At 48.8% G+C, this 14,546-nt stretch overlaps 1 protein-coding gene across 1 annotated transcript in view; it reads left to right on the top strand.

Annotated features, from left to right (window-relative positions):
* NUP205 (nucleoporin 205) overlaps positions 1-14,546 on the top strand; it is a 1,887,652-nt gene that overhangs the window by 250,286 nt on the left and 1,622,820 nt on the right. The window contains exon 8 of the mRNA XM_069628771.1: positions 262-437. Coding sequence (XP_069484872.1) covers positions 262-437 — 176 coding nt within the window. The remainder of the gene's footprint in view (positions 1-261; positions 438-14,546) is intronic.

Here is a 14,546-nt window from a genome sequence, read left to right as displayed (position 1 = left end):
ACTTTCAATGATTTAATGGAACTATTTGTAAATATGTTTTGTATACTGGTTTAATAACTATTTGTATTGAGATCCTTTTGTATGCATGTGAAAATTCAACTAATGTAAACCCTCCAAGGGTTAAGAGACAAAGATGAGTTAATGGAGAATGAATCGACTTAGCTGCTGTTATGCAAATTGCTGTGATACTGTTGCGATAAGTGGTGGTTATTTATAGGTTGACTCTCTGATAAGATACTGTGTTGGCTCTCTTGTCCCCAGCTCTTGCAGAGTTTACAGAAGCTGATGAGGCAATGGTCGAACTAGCTGTTGGTGGCAACTGCTTCCTCTTCTTGACAGATTCTGTGGTGGGATCTCAAAGCTTCTTCGAAGGGGAATTCTACATCCGCCGAATCCATAGCCTTATCACAGATTTTTTGGCACTGATGCCAATGAAGGTTGGTCGGCACTTGAATTACAAAACAATTATTTATTTTGCTGTATCCATGACTGTTTGGCAGTCTTAGTCCACCAAGGATCGATGTCCCAGCATCATTTACTTCCATAGTGGTGGTCAGCGATTTTATTTACCACATTAGTACAATTTGATCGTTAGGCTATTTGTATTGTCTGTATATTATTTTATATACAATTGGTGTTTGTGTGAAGTCACAGAAAACAAACTGAACAAAACAATATTTTTAAAGCTTCATACAGAGCTTCATTACAAAACCTTGATCTTGGGATATTCTTTTACCAAAAATAGTAAAACATTTATCATGCAAGTACAATACGAATACAATTTAGATGCTCCTGTCTCCTGGCGAATATAACCACTGATGGAAGGATCATGAAATGTGTTCACAATTGATTATCCCATTAGCTATCACAACACATTCATAATAGAATATTGCTCATTATAGAATTGTAAAATACAAATAGTTGAACAAAGTTTCAATTTTTAATCACTTAATGAAACTTATCAGACACTTGGTAAACACATTTAGAAAGGCATTTAACTAAGATCTACTTTTAAACACTCATTTTCTCACAATGATGTTACTCCAAACTGTTGCCAATTGCTGAAATAGTGTATGGATATGATTTGTTTTCACTGCCCTGGTTCTATCCTTCAAGGGTGCACTACAAAGCCTAGCTAAACTACTTGTCTGATGATAATTGCTTTCAAATCAGCCGTTGTAACTAGGCCAGACCACCCAAAATAAGAGAAAATAGTGAGCTTATTGTAGGGTTATTTCACTAGTATTTGATACATTAAATGCACATTCACTCAACCAGGGATATAATTCAGATCATGGCTTATAAAAACTAAGTTATTGATCTCAAATTGTGGTCTTCACTTTCACTACTCTTCCTCTTTCTCCATGTATTGCCAATGCACACTTCTTTACATGCCAAAATCCTAACCCTGATGCATCTGTTCTTCTGGATCACAAAACACACTTTTGTACACAGAAGAGGTTCTGTATTCACGCAGGTGAGCAAAACGCAGCCAACTACAACGGCTTGCTTGAGCACATCTCGAGCAACCACACACCACTAATATCTGGAATCATATGTCTTCAGATCTAGATAATGCTGTCATGTAAAAGCTTTGCTTCATACAAGCTACATGCTTCTAGAACTCCCCCTCTTACCATCACCCCCACTAAACCTTTCTTGTAATCTAATAAACTCCTTTTCTGTCTTACTGTTTCCCCTCAACTCCATCTGCTTACCACAGACTAAGGTCTGGAGACCCCTCAGTTAGGTTCCCAATACATCACCTCTTGGATAAGAATATGCCCATAAAACCTCTATGATGGTGATGGGCGCAGCATAAATATCACTTAAAATGGCTCAATTCGTTTTTTTTCCTTTGAAAATATGAAACTAACCGTATTAAAATCTTTGACCATGGAAATAGTTGTCCTTGTGAAACGTGTTTCAGCTGTTTCACAAAAGTTAATTTTACATTGAAATATTTATTGTAAAAATAAGCAGTCAGCATGCATGGATTTGATGTATTGAAGAATTTTCTTTTACAAGTAAAAATAAAATAAGTGCACACATCAGAAGCTTTTTTTCAATTGCTTGACGGTACGTGTACTTTTTAAAATGGAGTTTAGTACCTTGGACTAAAGGTAAAATATGTCCCCCATGTACTTCACATGTGGAACGTTGAGAAAAACAAGATGCAATTTCTGAACCAATGCACTAAATCCAATGACAACGCACGCCATGACACTTTAACTGATAGTAAGCTACAAAATGGTTGTAGATGAGTAATGTTTTGAGTTTTGGGGCACACACACTCACAATTTCATAATTCATAAACCTATTTTTTTTTTGTAATTTGACCTCATGTTGTGCTTTCACCAATGTGAAATATTGTGGAATGGAAAGAGAAATAAAATATTGCTTAAGATGAAAACGGGAGGTAGAGAAGGAAGGCTAAGATTTTCTAGGAAGAAGCAACTGATTCCAGTCCTTTGGGATCAGAAGTGATTGAATGTGAAAGCGAAACTTGGTGCTTATGAACCATGAGAAGAAAATTATTTTGGGACTGATATGGTCTATACACAGCGACAAAAGAATAAAGACTGCAAGTGGTCAGACCATGGATACACTCAAAGCAAAAGGAACAAAAGTACGTATCAAAGGGGATCCATGAAAGGAAGGCAAGCAAAAGATTAATGGGATCACGAGGAGAAAGACAAAAAAGAACGCAAGTAGTTTTTTATTGAATGTTCATGATCTTCAAGCTGCTTTGAACAAATACATGTAGTATTCAATAAAGGGTTGTACAGCTACAAGGCTACCTTTAGGACTTGTATACTCTCAACTGAGATCAATTATCTCATAAGATTCAATGGGAGAGTAAGCCCAGGTATTATTTGGTTGAGCATTATACCGAGTGGTTGGTCCCCCTTATTAAGTATAGGATGTCATTTTAACAATGGTGCCTGTTCGATTCAGAATTTCTTTTAACTATTTTTCAAGGTAACCCAAGTACTGGGAACATTGTGATTAAGGTATATTAGGTTATTTGGCTATTAACCTGTAACACGCGGGACCAAACAATGTGACACACCGCTGGCAGCAGTTGTGGTTTGTATCAGCCTAGCTTTTTACACATGGAACTTTGGTTACTTTTATATGTGCCTAAAGACAAGCTGGTGGCAGCAGTTCCATTTTTACTGTTTTTGCATTCTTTTTGGTTGGAACATTTGCGTTTACTGCATACTAAACTTGGCTAGTGCCCTAAAATGGCTGTGCCACAAGACTTTTGCTTGTTGGTTAACCATATTGAAGTTTGGCCGCCTTCCGGTCTTATCCAGACAGTAAATCCCTTTCGAGGGGATTGGGTCCTCCGACGTATTCCATATCTATGACATGTAATCACCACAGCTGTGCTGCTTCGGAAACTTTTGTCTGCGTCCTGCGTCGATGACGTCGATGCGCCGTCGTCGAGGACCTCGTCCGACGTCATCCGATGTGATAAGTAGGACGCACGACGCCCGTAGCCTCAGTTCCGTTTTTTCCGCGAACGTGTTGCTTCGTGATTCTTGGTTCACGCCTCGACTCTTTGGAGTTCTGTTCTTCTCGGTTCTTCGAACCTGTTCGTTTTGTGAAAATCCTTTGTGTGAAGATGTCTTCTACTTCGTCTTCGACCCCGCGTCCGGGTTTCAAGAAGTGCGGGGAGTGTGGGTCCAAGATGTCGGTGACGGACTCGCACGACGCCTGCCTCTGGTGCCTCGGGGAAGCCCACGACACGGATGACTGTATCGACTGCCAGTCGCTCACGTCCAAAGCCTTACGCGAATGTAAGAAGTTGTTGTCGGTAGGTTGGATGTCCAAGCCCAGGAAGTCGAAGTCTGCGGGGCTTTCGACGGATGATTCAAGGGGTGACTCTCCGCGTCATCGTCGGAAGTCTCGTGGGTCTCCTTCTAGGAGTCGGTCTCGCCACTCCTCAGCCTCTTCGAGGCATTCTCGGAAGCGCCGACACCGGTCGTCTTCCAGGTCCTCTTGGGAGGACTCTGCCCGGCACGTTGCTTACCCCACCAGCCGTGCGATGCCGGAGGAATGGGCTTCCTTCGGGAAGAAAATGCTAGTGATTCTTGAGTCGCAGGGTACTAAGCCGTCCGCGCCCCCGAGTGGGGTCAGTCGTGAGAGGTCGAGAGACACCGCTCGCAAGAGTGGTCGGCACGAGTCACGGGAGAGGTCCCTTTCGGACAAGGGGACTCGTTCTCGACGTACCCGTTCCAGGTCCCGGTCCTCGACGCGTTCGAGACAGTGTGCACCTGTGAGGTCTTCGAGGAAGACATCGACGTCTGAGGCGTCGAGGGCGTCGAAAAGGCTTTCTCGAGGCTCCGGCTCCGAGGAAGTCGTCGAAGCCGTCGATGCTCAGGTCGTCGAGGGACACGCTCGGGGCTCCGGCCTCGAGGGCTGTCGACGCCGCCGATACTGGAGGCGCTGCATCTGACGTCCACACCGATTTCCCCGACGCCGATCCTCTCGGCGCCGATGCCGGTTCTCTCTATGCCGGCGCCGATTCGCTCGACGCCTTTCGTGTCGGAGGTACCCCGTGGCACGGGAGTACCCCCTAGGAAGGCTCTGGTTAAGAGCAAGCACTCTCGGGTGCCTTCTTTTCGCCACCTCGACTATATTTCAGAGGCGGATGAGGATTCTGATGGCCTGGTTCCTAGTCAGGTTCCAGATGAAATTGTCTCGGGCCATGGTCAGTTTGACGATTTGAGACAGTCACTGCATGATGCCAGTGGACTGGACACCTCTCCGGAGGTGGAGTTTTGTAGGCCTGAGCCTGGCTCTCATGCCGATTCCTCGTACCGGCGCCTTATGGCTAGGGTTTCTGAGTACTTGGGATGGTCTGGGAGTTTGTGCAGGATGTTCTGACGGACATCCTTGATGTTGGTCCCCCGACTGATCCGGTACTGCCGTTCCATATGGCTTTACAGAGAAGGGCGGCGGCTTGGACTGCTCCGGAGAGTCTCCCGGCGGTAGGCAGATCCTTGTCGCGAAAATACCGTCCAGCCAGTAAGCGACCCCTGCTACTTGACCAGGCACCCCACTCCGGAGAGTTTGGTGGTGCAGGCGGCCACGGCCCCGGCAAAGCAGGCGTCGTACCCTACCATCCCTCCTGATAGGGACGACAAACGTTTTGATGGCTGGGCGAAGAAAGTGTTTTCTTCTGGTGGAATGGCGCTTCAGGCGGCCAACTCCATTTGTGCCTTGTCTCGTTTCACACACACTCTGTGGAACTGTGTTGCGTTAGCGGCTGAACATATTCCCGAAGGGGATGGTTTCCTTGCTATGGTCCAGGATGGTAAGGATGCCATGTGTGAGTCCGTTCAGTCGGGTTTGGACTTAGCTGAATGCGTCAGTAGGTCCATGGCGGCGAGCACCGTGATACGCAGGTTTGCGTGGTTCCGGAAGTCGGGGTTTGCTCCTGATGTGCAGTCTCGGCTCCTCAACATGCCCTTTGACGGTGAACACCTTTTTGGCAGCAAGGCTGACGAGAGCCTTGAGAGGTTGCAGACCTCGAAAGCTGCAGCGAAGTCGTTGGGCGCTGCAGTTCGCCAACCTCCGCCTTTTCGTCCTAGGGGACAGCAGTGGAGGGGTGGTTCCTTTCGCTATTACTCGTCCTTCAGTAAAGCGAGAGGATCTGGCAGTCAAAGAGGCCAACGCAGGGGTACCAGAGGTGGACGACAGGGTACCCGTGGGGCCAAGGCCGCTCGGGCAGTTGCCTCTTTGCCCTCAGGTAACGCCACGGCCGCTCCCACTCAGTCATGAGGCCATGTCCCATGGTTCGCCGGTTGGGGGGGGAAGGCTGGCGCAGCATCTTGTAGAGTGGCATGCCATTACTTCAGATGTGTGGGTTCTGGAGATCATAACCCATGGCTACTGTCTTCCCTTTCGGCACAGGCCTCGCGACAATCCACCGGGGAACCTCTCTTTGCAGAGTCCGGATCCGCTCCTTGCGCAGGAAATTCAGGCCCTGCTGGAGAAAGGCGCCATAGAACTGGTGCCTGTAGCGGAGAGGAACAAGGGATGGCATTCCCCTTATTTTTTGATTTCGAAGAAAGACGGGGGATTGAGACCCCTCATGGACTTTCGCGGTTTGAACAAACTCCTCAGGAAGGACAAGTTCAAGATAGTTACTCTCTCTCAAGTCCTCCAGGCCCTTCAGCTTCAGGACTGGTTGGTGTCACTCGACCTCAAGGATGCTTACTTCCATGTGCCGATCCATCCCAAGCACAAGAAGTACCTGAGGTTCGCGGTTGGCAACTCGCACTTTCAGTTTCGGGTCCTGCCGTTCGGATTGACCTCCGCCCCGAGGGTTTTCACCAAGCTCATGGTGGTGGTGGCAGCGCATCTCAGGCAAGGGGGGATTCACGTCTACCCCTACCTGGACGATTGGTTGATCAGGGGGAGCTCTCCCGAGCAAGTCCTGGATCATCTGTCCGTCACCTGCCACTCCCTTCACAGGCTGGGCTTCTCCCTCAATTTAAAGAAGTCCCATTTGACGCCAACACAGCGGTGCCAGTACATCGGAGCGGTGCTCGACACTTCCCTGGGGCAGTGTTTTCCTCCCCAGGTGAGGGCTCTTCACATTCAGCAGATGGTGCACAAGTTTCAGCTTGCCCAGACGCTCCCAGCGTTCGAGTTCTTGAGGTTGCTCGGCCTCATGGCATCCTGCATTCTTCTGGTGCCAGAGGCTCGCCTGCAGATGAGATCTTTGCAGTGGGCACTCAAGACGCAATGGTCGCAGTCCTCCGGCAGGATGTCGGACACGGTTCCGGTGCCGCCCTCGATCGCCTGGGACCTTCTGTGGTGGGCCCTCAAAGGCAACTTGATGAAGGGGGCTCCATTTTGGCTTCCCTGGCCGGAGGTGACGATCGTGACGGATGCATCGCTCATGGGTTGGGGAGCTCATGCCAACAGGCTGACAGTCAGCGGTCGTTGGTCTCCGTCGGAGTCCAGACTCCATATCAATCTGTTGGAGCTGAGGGCCGTCAGGCTAGCCCTGAAGGCTTTTCTGCCGACTGTGCGAGGAAAGAGTGTCCTGATCCTGACGGACAACACAGTGGCCATGCACTACCTCAACAAAAAGGGGGGGCAGGGTCACTTCCTCTGTGCAGGGAGGCGATGCAGCTCGAGTTCTGGGCCATCCAGCAGGAAGTTTCGATCTCGGCAGTTCATCTGGCCGGAGACGAAAACGTGACGGCGGACGCTCTGAGCAGGCAGAGCACGATCTCTCACGAGTGGGAGTTGGCTCAGGAGATTCTCCTGGAGATCTTTGCCCTTTGGGGGACCCCTCAAGTGGATCTCTTTGCCTCCAGTGTCAACCGGAAGTGCGAAAGGTTTTGCTCGTGGGAATTTCCTCCAAAAGGAGCCTTAGGAGACGCGTTCGTGGTGGAGTGGTCATTCCCGCTGCTGTACGCGTTTCCTCCAGTCCCCGTCATCCCGCAAGTGCTGCGGAGGTTACGGAAGTTCGGTTCCCAGATGATCCTCATTGCTCCGGCGTGGGCTCGGAGGACGTGGTACCCGGACCTTCTCGACTTGTCCATCTGCCCTCCACGTCGTCTTCCCTACCGAGACGATCTGCTCTCACGGGAGGGGGGGTCAGGTTCTCCATCCAGAGGTCAGATCCCTCAACCTTCACGCTTGGCTTCTGAAAGGTTGAGGTATAAGGATTGGGACCTCCCTGAGGACGTGATGGAGGTGTTGCTTTCGGTCCGAAGGCCAGCAACAAAGTCTCTGTACCGTTGCCGTTGGCGTAAGTTCTGCGACTGGTGCCGAGTTCAGAATGTGGATCCTTTTGCATGTGACATCCCCATGGTTCTGTCCTTTTTACTTTCTTTGGCCCACGGGGGCTTGCAAGTGGGTACATTAAAGGTTACCTGGCGGCGCTGTCCATCTTTAAGCGCTCGTCTGAAGAGTGTTCTTACTTTAAAATCCCTTTAATTTCACAGTTTCTGAAAGGGCTCACTAATGTGTTCCCTCCGTCACCTTTCCTGGTGCCCGGTTGGGATTTAAACCTTGTTCTTAAGTTTCTTATGGGTGCTCCGTTTGAGCCTTTACATTCTTGCCCTTTGAGGCTGTTAACTCTGAAAACTGTGTTTTTAGTTGCGGTTACTTCCGCTCGCAGAGTGAGTAAGTTACAGGCACTTTCAGTTAAGCCACCCTTGACTGTATTTCACAAGGACAGGGTTGTCCTTCTTTTCTTCCGAAGGTAGTGACAGAATTTCATTTGGCCCAGAAGGTTGTTCTTCCGGCATTCTATCCTCCTCTGCATCTGCATCCTGGTAAGGAAGAGGAGAGGCTCCATAGGCTTGATCCTAGGAGAGCTTTAAGCTTTAATGTTTCAGGCATGTTCCGGGTCAGAGTGGACGATCAACTCTTTATTGGTTACGCTGGAAAGCGTTTAGGGCAAGCTGTGACGAAACAGACTTTGTCTCGCTGGATTATTTTGGCCATCTCGGAGTGCTACCGCTTGGCGGGTAAGGACCCACCGGCTGGCTTGCGGGCCCATTCTACCAGGGGTATGGCTGCAACTCCTGCCCTGCAGAGGGGTGTTCCTATTCGCAACATCTGTGATGCAGCCACCTGGGCTTCAGTACATACATTTGTACGTCACTATTCCCTTGATTCCATCCGAGCACAGGATCTGGCCTTTGGCAAGGCGGTCCTTTGCTCTGCTATTTGATTGGCTATTCTAAATTTTGATTCTAAATTCTTTCCCTCCTCCTTGCTCTGGTACTGCTTTGGGGTCTGTCATAGATATGGAATACGTCGGAGGACCCAATCCCCTCGAAGAACAAGTTACTTTCTTACCTGGTAACGTTCTTTCGATGGGATGGTCCGACGACGTATTCCATATCGCTCCCGCCCTGCCTTCCCCGCTGCAGAATTTCTTTACGATTGCAGCTTACGTTCCGCAAGGCTTTGTGTCTGACTGGCAGTTGGCTAGTGTCACACGTTCTGTGGGAAAAAACTACAACTGAGGCTACGGGCGTCCTACTTATCACATCGGATGACGTCGGAGGAGGTCCTCGACGACGGCGCATCGATGTCATCGACGCAGGACGCAGACGCCGAAAAAAGTTTCCGAAGCAGCACAGCTGTGGTGATTACATGTCATAGATATGGAATACGTCGTCGGACCATCCCATCGAAAGAACGTTACCAGGTAAGAAAGTAACTTGTTCGTCTAGCTTCTCATGTAACATTTTTATGTTACCTTTTCCTCGATGAATGGCTGGTGGCAGTGTTTTACTTTTAACTACCGTGGTGTGCATTTACTGCAGGCTGCGTCCGCAGCTGCAGTAAAGATGAAGGGTGTCATTTTCATCAAAACTCCCCTGGTCTTCTTTTTTTCGCCATTTCTTTAGGAAAAGGTCCTTCTTGAGATTTACTCTGCGTGCCAGACCAGGTTTGGTCACTTTCTTTGTTTTGCTTTTGGCGGGATTCACAAGTGAAGCACGTCTCTGGCTCCAGGGTGTCTGGCGGGGGCAGGAAACGAGGGAGGTGCCCAAAACTCCTTGTGCATAGTCTCCTAGGAGACAGGAATGCACTCTTAGGTGATTGGCCGGCTGGCTGTCCGGCAAGGACAGCCACCCTGCTGGGTGACTGACAGGCTGGAATGAATGGGAGAAACCTTCATAAAAGGCAAGGCTTTTTGGCTTGGAAGGCAGAGTCGACCACTGGACGAAGGAATCCAAAGAAGAACTTGAAGAGGATGCCTGCTGCAACTCCTGGACCGTTGGTTTGCCTGGTGAAGCCCTGCAGCTGTGCTGAAACTCCACATTCGTATCGACAGAGAAGCCCCTGCAAGGACGACTTCTCCGCTTGAGTTGGTGGGACCAATCAATTCCAAAGTAAGCCACCTGGACATCCTCTTGGAGGATTCGGTTTCAGTTGCTGCTAGAACAGAATAGCCAGGGAGAGGAACACCAGATCATGCGCATTGCTTTTAAGCTGGCCAAGAGCTCCAGGAAGATCCTTACAGACTCCTAGGAAGCAGGACTGACCGAGCCTGAGCCACCTCAACAGAGTGCTGGACCCCAGATGCAAGGAAAGCCCATCTTGACAGCCAGGAACCGCAGTGTTGCTGTTTGCGGTAGATGCAAGGAGCTGAAACACTGAAGTACAACTTGTTTGAGGATTGCCGGTTGCGGTCGTGACCGTCCCATTGCAGTGCAGGAGTCCCCAGACATCCTCCCTCTTGTTCCTGGGCCTCAATCATGGGGACAACAGAATCTGTAGAGCTGCATAGGAACAGAAGCCACCTGCTGCACTGTTCTTCAACCTAAAGGTACTGGACAGTCTAAGAGAACTTACCTCTTGTTGTGTAACTGCACTTTGTTCTCTGCTGGTGAGACTTGTTGTGGTTGCTCTGTAGAGTTGCTGACAGCTACTTTACTTCACAAGCCTAAAAAGCTTGTGGCTCTTTTCTACAAAGACTTCTAAAACATTGTGCAAGACTTTTACTCACCTGCAAGAAGTGCTTCAGCTCACCTAGACTTGTGTCCAATTTACTTTGGCCTAGTCTGGCTCCATGAATGACTCTTCTTCCCTCTGACATTGTGTTTGGTCTTCCTTCCAGGAAGGGGTTAACTAACTTTGCATTGGGAGTTACCAAAAGTACTTACCTGCTTTAGAATATTTGTGTGATCTCTTCTGTTCTAATAACCTTTTTCTTTGACAAGCTCTTAAGACTGATTCTAAAGGCAAACAGTGGCATATTAATGTCCACAGTGTCCTAGTTACTATAGTCACCTGGGGGTGTAGGAAGTGTCTGTGTGTCAACCCCAAAAGGGTGCTTACTGATTTAGAAATATTCAGTGTGTTTATTTTGGAGTGTATTTGTGTGTTAGTATTAGATTGCCCCCTTCTGAAGAAGGCTTACTCCGACTGTTAAATTAACCATTGTTTAATCAAGAAGCCTTGTGTGTAAGAGTTTATTTGAATACTGTCACTGTGAATCTCTGTGTAACTCCCCTACAGCTCACATTGACCCCTTTTGAGAAAAGCCTGGCTGCTCAACACGCTACCAACCTCTGTAGTACAGACTTATACCGAAGGTTGGGTTCCTATTGCCAGGAGGTCAAAGTTGTTGTAGTGCTTCCAAAGGGTATTGCATACAATCTTGCCTAACAGTGATAATGTTTTTTTTTAAATTCCTTTAAAAAAAACAAAAATGCTTTAATGAACACTTTTGAACTGTATACAGTAGTAATACATTTCAAAGGAATAACCAACACAAAGAACATTTTGCTTCAGACACTTTTCCAAATTTTGCCTCCTAGTACCTACTGTAGTGAATCGGGGTGAGCATCAGTAAATTAGGGTGTCTACAGAGTGAATTTGTTGCATCCAAACTTAGACTACAGTCTTGCCCATGCAAAATGTGGCAGACGTGGGTTCAACAGTGTGGATTTGTATAGCCGGACAAACGCACATGCATACATACATTCTGCTTTATATATAAAGATTGAAATAGTTGCAAGGAACATGTGCAAGGAGTCGCCGCCGACTGACCAAGGTGGGCTGGAGGGGGGAATGAGGGTCTTAGATTCACCAATGGAAGTTGGATTACCCATATATGATATAAACCCCCCACAAAATAAGTGCCATTCAGGAAGGCATAGATCCTAACACTGGGGTTGAAGTAAGTAATCTCTCTCCACCTACACTAGCGGGAGATGAGGCACTGCTTAAACATATCCAGAAACATGTGCCCAAAGTAAGAATACTCACCAGCCTGCTGACCCTCTGTTTCCACCCCCCCGCGGCCCTAAAATAGCCAGGGGATCCAGGGTTAAGATGTTAACTGTCAATAATGGCAGGCCCACGGTTCCCAGGGGCGTAGAGAGTCACTCTACCTCCATAAGGTCCCCAAACTAGCCCAAAACTATCACTAGCCTAGTGAAGCACTTCCAAATAAATGAACTCACTGGATCCGGGTGGTGAGGGGTTGCCTATTCATCACACAGGAGCAAATCTTGCACTGTACCAGGATCCATCGCCATGGAAGCAATGCATCTGATTCTGTTAGAATTGACTTTAGAGATGAGGGTATGGTTGAGCGTTAATTAAACTTAAACACGCGATGCCAAGCATCACCAAACTGTCGAATTGAACTTAGTCAGCAGCCCAATCAAATCATGCTGCAGAGGACTGTGCTCTCTGGGGCGAAAGTCATCCCGTTTTGGAATAGGCCCCTAGGTGATATTCCATGGCCCAGAACCTCAATGTTTATTGTCCACTAATAGTAGTATTGTATTACGATGCCCCACATCAAGCTGTTTCTTTTATGAGCCTACCCTCTTATGATATGGCATTCATAACGCACCTATACACAAGTGTTTCAAGGCGCAACGAGCTAAGGGAGAGGAAACAGATGGAGGACTAAGACAATGATATTACTAGGCCTAGTGACATTGAGATTGCGCAAGTGCAGGGGAAAGGGGAGGGGGGGAAAAGTGCTAGGGGTGGGGAAGGATGAGCAAGTGCCGGACATGGGATCTGTAGGTAAGGGGATTGTAGGGTGCAGATACAGACACAGACCCAAGTGCAGGGGTTGCCAGGAGGCAGTACGGGTGTGCAACTGGACGGGCAGGGACCTGGGCCCGAATTCAGAGGGTAGCCTGGTGACCAGTGCAGTATCAGACAGGAGATCAGCAGGGGAGCGGAAGGCAGAAGCAAAGAGGAAGGTCTTGAGGTGCTTCTGGAACGAGAGATGGTTCTCAAGTTCCAGAGAGGCAGGGAGGGCTGTTCGAGAGGGAGGCACCAGCCGGAAAAAGAGATCTACCCCCAAACTCGTTGCTTGGAGAAGCGACTGACCCTGAGGGAGTTTGGAGGTAGAGGAGCGAAGAGCTAGAGTAGCAAGATATTTCCAAAGAGAGAGTTGGAGGTATTGCGGTCCCAGACCCCAGAAGGCCTTGTGGACAACGCAGAGGGTCTTGATCCTTGCAGCCACTGGGAGCCAATGGAGAGATACGATCCCTGGGCTTGAGGCCAAGGACAAGTCTCGCATTCCTGTTCTGGATGCGTTGTAGAGGGCGGATGGTAGAGGCAGGCAGATTTAGAAAACGGCTGTTGCAGTAGTCTAGCCTAGAGAGAACCAGAGCTCTGCAGACTGTGAGCTTCTGGGGGAAGGTGAGGAAAGGAATAATACCTCTGAGGAGTTTCAGTTGGTAGTTTCACTTCTTAGAGATGTCAGAAATGTGAGGAGAGTGTGGAGTCGAAGATGACCCAGAGGTGGGAGCAGGAAGAGGGCCAAGGGAGGCCAGCCAGAGAGTGATAGGAACGGAAGGTGCAGCTGTGCTGATGAGGATCTCCATCTTACAGAGATCATTGCTGGCTCACCACTCCTGGATTGCAGACAGACAATCCGAGATGAGAGAGGGAGAAGAGGCGGCAGGGGGGGAGTCTGAAAACGAGCTGGGAGTCATTTGCATAGCACTGAAAGTTTAAGCAGAGAGCATCAATGCAGTGGGCGAGAGGTGCCAGGTATTGGTTGAACAGCCAGGGAGAAAAGTTTGACCCCTGGGGAACACCACAGATGGAGGAGAGCAAGGAACCAAGTTGGACCTGGGAGGGTCAGTCCGAGAGGAGAGGTCAGCCAGAGAGGAAAGGGGTCAGCCAGGCCAGGGCCTGATCAGTGATACCCAGATTATCATGGAGCCGGTTGAGCAGGAGGGCATGGTTGACCCTGTCAAAAAACCGAAGAGAGATAGAGTTGGATGAAGACAGAGGGGTGATTAGCATCAAAGTTGGAGAGCAGGTCTTCACGGATGTTCGGGAGAGCATTTTCCATGCTTCTGGTTGCTCTGAAGCCAGATCGATGGTCATGGAGACAACCAACAGATTCAGTGTGAAGATTAAGAAGGGAGATGGCCAGCTTTTCCAAGAATTTGCCCAGAAAGGGAGTGATGGAGATCGGGCGATAGTTAGCCAGGCAGGAGTGGTTGGCTGAGGGTTTCTTGAGAAGTGTGCACAAGGGAGTACTTATGGGGACAAGGGAAGGTTCCAGTCGAAAAAGATTGATTGCAGAAGTCGGCCAAGGCTGGAGCGATGGTGTCAATGTGGTCCTTGATGGTTTTGGAAGCCCAGGGAAGAACCTGTTTTGACGAGACCTTCATAGTTTCGACTTGTCTAGAAGCCTTGTCAGTTGTGAACAGAGGAAAGGCCGAGATGGGGGAGGAGAGGTGATTGCAGGGGGGCTGGAGGTAGAGGAGAGAGTAGAGGGAGATGGAGAAGAGGACGAGAGGGTGGACAGAATATCCTGGGTTTTAAAGATGAAATGAGAATCCAGGGCCATGCAGAGGGCCTGGGAGGGGACAGGAAAAGTAGAGGCTGCAGCAGGATTGGCCAGCTCCTTGCAGATTTTAAGAGTTAGACCGAGTTGTAGATGCCACAGAGACGCAGGCTTAGATGTGAACTCTCTTCTAAGTGAGGACAGAGAGACGGTATTGCCTTTGGAGCAGGGGGCAGGCCAGTTTGTCAGAGGATGCACAAGATGCCAGCCATTTCATCTC

This window comes from Ambystoma mexicanum, chromosome 12 (genome assembly GCF_040938575.1).
Source record: "Ambystoma mexicanum isolate Mex_15411 chromosome 12, UKY_AmexF1_1, whole genome shotgun sequence".
In the NCBI taxonomy this organism is placed as follows: Eukaryota; Metazoa; Chordata; class Amphibia; order Caudata; family Ambystomatidae; genus Ambystoma; species Ambystoma mexicanum.
Note: the sequence above shows the minus strand (reverse complement) of the source record. Positions and strands in the feature narration are given on the sequence as shown.